General features: G+C 48.9%; 1 protein-coding gene across 1 annotated transcript in view; it reads right to left on the bottom strand.

The window, feature by feature from the left end:
- Positions 1 to 10,924, bottom strand: part of ARHGAP26 (Rho GTPase activating protein 26) — a 113,931-nt gene that overhangs the window by 22,988 nt on the left and 80,019 nt on the right. The window contains exons 19-20 of the mRNA XM_010001244.1: positions 10,893 to 10,917; positions 6,888 to 7,041 (exon numbers count right to left, since the gene is read on the bottom strand). Coding sequence (XP_009999546.1) covers positions 6,888 to 7,041; positions 10,893 to 10,917 — 179 coding nt within the window. The remainder of the gene's footprint in view (positions 1 to 6,887; positions 7,042 to 10,892; positions 10,918 to 10,924) is intronic.

Genomic DNA, 10,924 nt, shown 5'->3' with positions numbered 1-10,924 from the left:
CTGAACCAGCCTGGGTCATGTTTATTTTGTTATTTTGCACACTGGAAAAAGTGACTTGGATTCTGCAAGGACACAGCAGCATTTAAAGGTCCACTTACTTCTCCCCGTGTGCTTTTGCCTACACGTGTCACAGCTGGTAACTGCTGAAGCTGTTTGCATTTTTAAGATATTATTTACTCAAAAAAATGCTACCCTTTCCCAATTGACACACTGATGATGCTACACTGGTTTGTCTGCTGCTAAGGATGGATTGGGGATGGTGAGGGACTCCAGAGCAGAGCACAGGGATGGGGCAATGGGGAGAAGGTGCAGTGCTGGCTACCAAAGCCATGGCTTCAGCAGGTCCTCACCCCTCTCCTCCAGCCCAGCCACTGCTGGAGGCTGTTTTGCAAATACATTAATACTTGAAATGTCTCTCATTTTCGGGCAGGGAAGGAGAAATGTCCAAGTTTTAACTGGGATGTCTAATGAAGATTTATTCTGGTCTTGTAAATCAAAAGCACATGGGAATAACTTCTCTTCCTTAGAAGAACTGGGTTATTTTTTTCATGACCACTGGACCTCCGCTCCTCATTTCTTTCCATACCCACGAAGGGCAAGAAATGGCCATACTTGGTCAATGAGAAAATAAAGCAAAATGCAAATAGAAATGTGATGACTAAACCCAAGTTTCCCAAAGCTATTAATTCCCTATAGAAAGAGTCCCAGGGGTGAAGGAGGTGCAAAGCTCCTGATAATATTTCAATTTAAGTGAGCAACAGATGGCATCTCCCCCATCAAGTGGCCTTGCCTCCAGCACTCATTATTTTTGACATGGTTTGCACCTACAAAGAAAACTCCAAGGGCATCGATTTTGTGAAGCTGTAATTATCACAGCAGCACAAACCCAAGCAGACAGGGACCTGCACACGAAGACACCCCATGGTAAAAAGGCACCAACCTCACCAAGCCCCGCACTCCAAAAGCTGACACGCCCTGGTGAAGCTGTGCCCTGAGGCTGCCCAGTGGTGGGGCACACACGTTGTAAAGCAAGAGCATTAAAGGCCATATCACATATGCACGAGGGTGGGAAACGTTGGCTGCAGGGGCCCTAAGGCAGCTTTAGCTCTGGCATTTCCTCCTGCTAGGCTGGCTCCCCAGCCCGGGGATCCCTTCCAAAGTTGGAGGGCTTGTTGGGGCTTTGCAGAAGGACAGCAGACCCAGCAGGGTTGTGTCAGGTCAGTCCTGGGAAGGGCTGAGCCCCTGCTCCAGGTTATTTAATAGCTCGGTCCCTGCTATTTTTAGAGACACCCACTTGCACAGCTGACACTTGAGTCCCACCCCGCAGCAAAAGGAGCATTTCTGTGTCTGTTCTGCACAGGTAAAGCCTCCTCCTGCCACTCATCCCACCCCCATCCCACAGGCCCAGGCTCACCCCAGCCTTGCAGATCCCTAACCCAGGTCCCACCTGTTGGCTCAACACCCAACCATACTCATGCCTTGTGCCCAGAAGAAGGATGAGTTTGCCTCTGAGAACCCTGCTAAAGAACCTTCCAACACTGACAGAGGCTCTTGCAACTTAGAAATCAAACATTCTCTAAGAGAGCCCTGGGAAGCTGTGAGAAGAAGCTGTCCAGAGCAGACCAGAAGTTCCCTCCCGCAGAGGTGGGGGAGTCGTCCCTCAGACACAGCAAAATATTCCAAGGGGCAGGAGGGGACAAAATGGGAGCTGAGGGCCAGTGCTGGGAAACATGACTGCCAGGATGTGGCTGAGGACTTTAAGCAAATGAAAGTGTTAAAAAAAACAGTGTTGTTCTGTATTCTAGCCCTGTGTGCTGGGTGCAGAGGAGCAGCCAGCCTGGCCTCCCAACAACCACCCCCGGTGGTGCTTCCCTGGGGGCAGCAGGATGGGGCAGGATGTCCTGGTGTTTGCCTGATGGAGGGGAGCCCATGGGTCCCAGGCAAGCATCCTTTGGGCTAGCTGTGAATCTGGGGTGCTCTGCTACCCACCCCAGCCCTTCCTGTGCACTTCTGATGCTCACCTCCCGTTCAAGACAGGGAGGGCAGAACCCCTGGGTGCTCCCCTCATGGGACCACGGGCTGGCCATGCTGTGGGGCCACAGTGCAAAAACACTGCCCAGCCTGTGACCTGGCTGAACACCATCTGGCCCCACCTCACCTTCCAAACAGCCCCACACAACACCAAACATTACTGTGAGAGGGGAAAAACTGGAACCCTCACCCAACTCTTCCAAACTGTAACACATCCATTGTTCAGCTTTGCAAACGACTGCACAAGCCTGCAGCAAGTCACAGGCAGGATGCCAGCCAGAAGCACCCAGTATTATACCCAACAGCCAGTTTAAGACTGAGATACACTTATTTTAAGCACTAAAAGGTGGGTCTGATGAGGCTGCATGACTGGGTTCTGCCTGTGTTTGCAGCACCCACCTCTGATCTGGCCTCAGCCATGTCTATCTGGTCAGAGTGGCTGCTCAAACACCCAGCACAGGCCTGTGAACTATAGAGGGGACACCAATGAGACTAATAACTAAATAAAGCAGAGAACAAACAATACAAAGCAAACACCCAAGGTGTTGGTATCCACAGTGATAAACCCCCTACTGGAGGTGTGTGCTGCTGAGCCACCACAGCAAGGTGCTTTGTTTAAAGGGTTTAAAAACCTCAATCTTAAATCTGCTTTCCTTAATCACACACTTTAGTTTGAAAACTTCCCCCACTCCAGCTGAAGGACATATCTATGCCAGAAACACAGCACTTCTGCTTCTCATTTTGCCGTGTGTTCTAAGGAGGAGGTTTTCTGCAAGGGCAGGATAATGAAACTCAACACTTATTTAGAAACAAACCCCCCTCCCTGGGACTTTGGTGGCCCTGGGCAGCCAGCCCCAGTCCCTCAGCCACAGTGACAGCTCCTGGCATGGGACAACAGTGCCACTGACTCACCCAGTACAACTCCTGCCCTGAGCAGTTTTTCCATAAAAATAAAACCAGTCCTAACAAATAAATTCATCCCCACAGTAAAACTCTGATGGGTGGCTGGGAAGGAAGAGCCTTTGCCCTGCAGCAAAACAATTTCCCTCCAGGTTGGTGAGGAAGGACCATGCAGGAGAGAAGGGAAGTCTGAGGAGGACTCTGTTCCCTTGGAGGAGGGCACAGGGGTAAGGGTACCAAGGTGGGGAGACCTTCGCACACTCACAAGAGGGATTTGGGAACCCACTCAACTTCCTGTGGATCAGACCTGGGGGATACACGAGCATTCAGAGGGGAGCCAAGAGGCTTTTGTAAACAAAAGCTCCAAGAAGCATCTCTAATTTCACAGACAGTGCTGACAATTTCTAGCATTGCACATTTAAAGGCAACCTTTGAATGCATCAGTGCTCACTGCAGCAAAAGGAAAACAAGAAATCCCCCAGACTTGCAGTCTTTTATGTTTGTACTCAAACAGGTCTCCCACTGAGATCAACAGGAGTTACTTTCATGAGAACATCAGTTTTCAGCTTATTAAGAAGAAAGAACATCAAAATGATCCAGTTTTTTTCCCCTGCAGTTTCCTAAAGTGCTTTTGCAGGGGTTGGCTGGCCCTGCCACCTTTCCTGTCCATGCAGAAGCCACCATGCCCAACATGAAACATCACATGTAGGGACACCACACTTGGGTTCTACCAAGGCTTCAAGGATGAAGGTGCAAGCACTGAATCCAGCTGCAGCCTGTGGGGAGGAAGCAACTGGTGATGGTTTATGAAGGTTGGATGGCCTTGGGCACACCACTGTCCCTGAGCTGGCTGGGCTGGAAAGACCAGTGAGACAGTGAGGCTGGACAGGACACTGGGGTCACCATACCCAAAGGGCAAGAGACAAACCAACCCCTGAAGGCACCAAACCGCTGCACAAAGCAGGAAAAGGTCCTAATTAAGAAGACATTTCCCTGCACAGAAATATCCACCAGCTCATTTTTTTCAGCAGGGCATTTAGCAGAAAACAAGGGCTAGGTCAAATTTTGCTGTGGAGTAGTTTTTAATGTACTAACCTTTGCTGCTGTCCCACTGGGGAAGCAGAGATCCTTTTCTCAAAGGGAAGGAAACAAGAATCCAGGATTCCTTTGTACTTGTTCTCTTACAGAATTTCTTGTTCAGAAAGAAAACCCTTTTCCTTTGGAGAAGGAAAGCAGGACTTCCTGACCTCTGCACACCTGGAATTTTACAGCTCCTCAGCCGCAGGGTTAGAGTTTTGGCTCCCAGCTCTGCCAGCTCGAGGACAAGCTGCCAGGAAACTCAACCCCTCCAGAACAGGCCCTCAAACAGGATGGCCCAGCATTGAAAAACTACAGAAAATGGTGAAAAATGCAAGAAAAACCTAAAAATCCTGAAACAGAGCCCAAAGATGGGTCTCACAGGACGGACAGAGAAGCGGGCAGGGTTCTGAAGGAGCGCAGAGGGTCCCATGAGACCTTCCCCGCTGCCGCACACCCCAGCTGTGGGTCTGGTAGTAGCAGGGGAGCACCAGCACCCCTTGCAGGGCAGTACCAGATCCTCCAGACCCACTGCAAAGTGCACAGCTGCCTGAGGCTGCCCGCAACACCCCAATTAGTCAGCTAATTAAATAAACAGGAGCAGCTTTTTACAGATATTATTTGGGCATTCCCACAGCGATGACAAAGCCGCCAGGATCCTGGCACACAGACACGCTGCCTAGACCCAGAGTACAGCCATGGGGCAGGGCTGGGGGACAGACCCTGCTGGCAGCCCTCCCCACCCTCCTCATCCTCACTGCTGCAAACCCACAGAGTGCTGAGCAATGAGGGCAAAACCCTGCGGACCTGCCAAACCCACGGGCACGGACACGTGCTCGGGGATAAGCTGGCACAGAAGGGCTGACATGACACATACACACACCATTTAAAAAGAATGAAATTAAGTCAGATGCTTCATTTCTCATAGAAAGATTGGATTAAAGCTATTTGATCTAACTATTTGGATTTTTGGAGAAGAAAATGGTATTTGCCTTATGGTATTATTCACATTAAGACTCACCTTTCAGCCTTTAGCTCAACATGGACTGAAACACGTAAGAATGATCAACTAATCACTGGACTGGAGGAAAAGCACCACATGCCACAAACACTGTTAGAGCCACAGGAGCTGCCAGTGCCACCCTGCTAAGCACCGTTTCACTTTGCAGAATTGCAAAGGCCCCTTCACTAGTGGCAGGTGAATGGTTTCACTGCTCACTTAATTCCCTGGTAACAACAAGATGCCTCTGTTCCCCAAGGCCCCACATAGCTTTTACTGATTTTTTTCTGCTGAACTTCTTTATTATTTCCTTTCAAAAATAAATTACTAGGAAGAGGCAACTCTTATAATCTGAAAAACTGTGAATTTGGCAAAAAATTCCTGTACGGCCTCAGCAAGACAGGCTCACAAACCTTGCTGTGTTATAAGTCACATAATTTTTTTCCCCTTGGAGGATAAATAAACTAAAACCATCCTGCTGGGGGATGGTATGCAACTGACCTCCAGAGCTTCAACCAACAGTACAGGCACGAGATGCCGACGCATCTTTACTCAATACTTGTCACCAGTAACAAGCAACCTTAATTGAGAGGGGTCCTACCTTTGGGTGCTCTATCCTGCCACCACAAGGCTCCTCACAGCAAGTAAATCCCAGGGAGAAGGTGAGGCTGGGCTGGTTTGGTACTCACAAAGCTCATGGTCTTGGTGGCAGTAACGGTGAGGAGAGAGGCAGGGTGGATGGATGAAGGCCAGAGCCTTCCTCTGCTCACAGGCTGGGTCACACGCGCAGCAGCAGCAGCTGCCCACTCTGTACTTACCTTCCTGCCCAGGCCAACTGCTGGAGGCACTGAGGGCTGCACCCCAGAACCCCCAACCCCAGCCCCTGCTGCCAACCAAGCCAACAGCAACCAGCTTCTCCATCTCTGCCCTGGCACTCATCCATTCCGCACCCCTAGCAAGCCTTCCATTGATAACCAGAAGAAAGCAGCTAAAATTCGGTGATTACAGAAAAAATGTCACCACTTGCTCTCCAGGGACTGGGGGTTCTACAGTTGAATGGGAACTGGAAGTGTTTGGAGGCTGTGTGAGGACTGGAGGGGCAGGAAGGAAGGTGTCCTCTACTGCAAAGGTCGCTGTTTATGGCGAGGCCACAAACTGCAGCGTCAGGAGCAGCGTTGCTGGGGCCGAGCCCAGGGACGCGCCAGGGCCTGCCCAGGAGAGCTAGGGGGGAAATTGGCTGCAGCTTGCAAGGGCTGCAATGGCTCTTGAAGATCTGAGCAGATCTTCACATGTAGGAGGAGGGGAGGTTCTGTGGGAAAATGCTATCAGGCCCTGCAGAGCCACAGCAGGAAGGAAATTCCCCCGGCAGAGACGGCCATCGGCGCGAGGGCTCCGCTGTGTCAAGTTCAGGGGACTTCATAAATAACTTGGCCATCCCCAGGGAGTCATTGCTAAGGTCGCTATTTTTTCCCTTGAACTTTCCAGATGAAGGAAGCAATAGCAGAAGCAATGGCACAGATTTGGCCCGAGATCAACTGTACTGACAACAGTCCTAGGATTTAACTCAGAAGAAAAGTCCTTTGTGTTTGCTGGAGTTGCCACCAGATGGGTCAAGCAGTTCAAGCAGCAGTGTGGAGTTCTGCTCAAAAACTGTTCCACATGTGCAGAATAAGAAGCTGAAGCTCCCTGGCAGATAGAACCCACAGCAACTAATTCCACCACTTAGACCAAGTTAAAAATGCAGGGCACACGTTAAACACCCATTAAAAAATAAAATGTTGTGTTCTTCAACAAACTGCTGGGATTCAGAGTAAGAAACAGTCTGGATTAAAGATTAAGGACAGAGAGCCTATGAAACACTAATTACCACTGTACTTACAGTGAATTTGGCCTGTTGGGTTTAATTACTTCTAGTTCAAGATCACTTGAGTTCAGGCTGGGCTGGGGAGCACTGTTGGAGTTGAGGAAGCTGTTTGCATTTGAAGAGATGACGGATTCCAGGCTGGAGTTGATAATGCTGTTCCTGTTCTCCTCTAAAAAACATCAAAACCCAAGAATCATCAGCCATGGCACAGCTGCTATTGCACAGCTCAGAAGAGAAACATCCAGTGTGCCCAGAAACCCCCTCTGCCCCTCTTTGGGCAGCATTTCCCCAGACCCCAGAAGGCAGGGAGTTAGTTTACAGCAATGTTTTCCAGATATTATACATTAAACCATGAGTGATAATAGGTACTGATATTTTTGTTGGTTTTTTTAAGATGCAGCTCCATTCTAAATTAATACAATTTTTAGTAAGAAAATACTTGTTTTTCTCAAGTCATTAATACTTTATATTCCCAAAGACATCCAAGGGACTGCACAACATGAAAAATAACCCAAAAAAACAGAAAAGAAAATGCAAACTACATACAGGAATGGATTTCTCTGGGACCGAAATCACTTGCCAAGGGCAAGTGATTGTGTCACTTGTGTGACAGGGCAGGATAACATTTTAGAACAAGAAAGTGACAGATCACTCAGATAAAGTTTATCTCAGCAAAAAGTGCTTCAGTCTGGGACCTGACGTCAACCACTATTGATCTTTCCTGCACAGGTCTATAATGAGAAAGGAGTTGGGTCTCTCCTCCATTTCAGCCCCACTCTTCTGAAATACAGAGCAGCTCTGGCTCACAAACTTGGATCACATCTGGTACAAAACAGCCCCATGCCTGCTCCTGCTGCAGGGCTAGGGAAAGGCTGGCACTGCTCTGCTGCCAGCCTAGAGGCTTCTTAGAGTTTGACCACATCCTCTATAGAGATTTGCCCCTTATTTGTGTAACTTCATCACTGAGGAGTGAAAATATTATGCATCCAAAACTGACATCTGCAGCTTGGGCTCACTCCTCAGCTCTGCACCAAATTGCCTAAAATCACATTAATTAATTTGCATAAGATGCCTTTTCTGTATCAGCAGTAACTGTAATTGTGAGAAGCAATTACCATCCTGGATGGCATGGAAGGCAGCCCTAGTGCAGGGAGCTGCTGCTTCCGGGATGATGCTTTCCTGAAAGACAGGCACCTGCTGGAAAACCTAACAAGTGCTACTTTAATGATAAATCTTTCAAAAAATATCTTTCCAGTGCACATTAATATAATCAAATTACTACTAAAAAGCACATAGGAACAGGGAAACCCTTATTCTCAATCCCTTTAAATTGTACATTTCTGCTTGCATTAAAAGGAGAATGAGTAATGCTCATCCATACCCTGTACACATTTAAAGACATAAAATAGAGCAAGAGGAACTCCTGGGATATATGAAAAATTAACCCTGAACATACAGCAGAAAGAAACCACCCACATGTCTGTAAAAAAGCTTGGCCAAGCTCAGGTTTAAGCTCATCTTCCAGAGACCAGCCAAGGACGTGATAACTATGTCAATACATGTCAACATGTTCCTGAAATGGCATTTCATTAACCTTGGTCTCCAACAAGCCACATGGGAACAGGCAGCACATACACCTCTCTGTCCCCGGCTTTGTTCCTCCAATATGCCCAGCTGGATTTTTTTGCCCAATCATGGTTTCCAGCTGATCCATCTGATGTGCCAAAAGGAAAATACAACCAACTCATAATCTCTGAGCCATGCAGTGGCTCAAACAGCACACCATGCTTTCCCTAAACCAAGCCAGAAAAGCTCATAAAGGAAAGTGGTTTCCCCAGAGAGGCAGGTTCTCTGATATGAAGCTGTGAGCTCATGAAAGCCCACCTGGACTCAGAAGGCATAAGAACTTCAAGATGAAAAATATTATCCATACAGAAGATAAGAGGCAAAAGCAAAGAACAGCAGAGCACTGACCTCCACAAATATTGGCAGGCAGATGTGGGAGCCTGAAGTAAGAGAGAAATGAAGCTGCCTATGAACCTAGAAACCCCAAAAGGCCAGATAACTCCTCTATTTTTACATCAGCCAGTACATAAACAGCCACCTCTGCAGTGTATGAAGGTGGGCAAGCACAGGACTGTCCATGCTGGACCCACCAGACCGGATGGCCATACTGGAGGCTGTGAGGAGCACGGACCTGAGCCGATGGACTCTGGTCTAACACTACATCTTATTATTTCCAAACATTTTCTGCCCGAGGCTGAAGTCCAAAAATAAACTCTGTAAGCCTAACAAATCAGTGTCAATTGCCTGCCTAATCTCAGAGCTAGCTACCAGCCAATATTGAATTAAAGCCCCTATCAGCCAAGAAGCTGGAAGTCTTTCATCCAAAGAGGAAGGGAGTTGAATGGCAGAATCTGAAACTCTTGCTTTATTTCCTCCTTCTAAAAAGCTGATATTATATTTTGCTTCACGTTTTTAAAAGCTCATGTGAAGGACTCTTTGCTGGGAGATTTAATCTGGTGTTACAGCTACCAGAGCAGAACAGCCCATCAGCCAAAGCGTGTTCCTCCTCGGTCAGGCAGGAGGCTGGGGAGCCACTGCAAACTGCTGGTCACAGCCCTCAAGCTTCAGCCTGACCTAGAGCCCTGGCCCATCTCCAGACCTGCAGGAAAGGAAACCTCACATTGTTCCTCTACTGACACTTGTGGCAGGGACAGCAAACACTGAATAAAATGGTGGTGCCTTCCTATAGGCATAGAAGCTTTCAGACTGTCAGGAGGAAAATAGAGAAATCATTCCTTGGCCTGGGAATGAATAAATGCAGAAAGAAAGAAATGAACTCAAGTTTCTCTGCCAGGCAAGGTGAGGATGGTACGTGAGGGCTCCGGCAGCCGGGGCGACTCGAGAGTCTAACAGGCAACTGCTTAGTTAGCAGCAAATAAATGACTTAGGCTGAAATTTTTCAAAAGCAGCTTTTGATATTTGAGGCCCCACTGAGAGTCGTGTGACAGCCTATTTCCAGAGCACGCTTCGGTGCTACCTCTGCTTCCCTAAGCCCACATGTATGGCTACGACTCCTTCCGAAAGGAGAGTGCCTGACAATTAACAGTAACTCAATCAGAGGCAGACAAGCCCACATGTTTGAGGATCAGCAAAGTTCACAGCAACCGCTCCGTGGTTTTAAAAAACCCTGCGGTTTGAAGCGCTGGGGAGAGAGGTTAACTCCAGCCTTCCCCTGCTCCCCGCGCTCGCCCACCTGCCTGAGCAAAGCCAGCTGAGCCCTGAGCCCTTGCTCTGCTCTCCAGGTAACTCCTGCTTTTTCAGCAAACCAGGACAGGTCCCTGTGGCACTGGTCAGCTCCAGGAGCAGCCTGAGGCAAGCGATGGGCTTACGCTGTAACATGAAGCAACAGGCTGAGCAGAGACATTTCTGCTGCTCCCTGAGCAGGGATGAGGCGCTGACTCTTTCACCTAAATATCTGGAGCATCAATTCGTGACAGAAATGGAAAGATGATCTTCAACATTTTTAAACTGCCGTGGTGCATAATCCTCCGAAAAATGCAGAACCTCCTGGCTGAGTTTTTGTGCCTGTAAAAGGCAAAGTGCCCGAGGGCATCCAGAGAGGGTGGCCTTGTGGGGACGCCGCGGGTGTCCACCCTGCATGTGTTGCGCCCCGCGTGCTGGAGCGCATCTCGGCAGCTGATGACGGGGACGACAGGGCTCAGGGAACATGAGAAAGGGAATGCACAGGGGCCTGTCAGGTGGGGAAGGGACAGCAACACTTTATACTGTGTGAGGGCAGCCTCAGCTCAAGCCTCTGTTTGAGGGCTGGGATGCCAGGAGATCTTCACACTCCCCACCACCATGACAGCGGGGAAGCCAAAGCCTGATCCTGTTATGGGAATCGTTTCTTCTATTGGCACCAGTAAAACTGCATGGGAATTACAGCCTGTTAGTCAAGATGAGGGCAAAAGCTGTGTGGAGTGGGCAGGGAGGGAGGGGGCTGGGCACACGTACGTGTCTCGCTGGGCTGGGCGGTGTGGAAGAGC

This window comes from Chaetura pelagica, unplaced genomic scaffold (assembly GCF_000747805.2).
Source record: "Chaetura pelagica isolate M959 unplaced genomic scaffold, ChaPel_1.0 scaffold177, whole genome shotgun sequence".
NCBI classification, from domain to species: Eukaryota; Metazoa; Chordata; class Aves; order Apodiformes; family Apodidae; genus Chaetura; species Chaetura pelagica.
The sequence above is the reverse complement of the archived record's forward strand: the minus strand, read 5'-3'. Positions and strand labels throughout refer to the sequence as shown.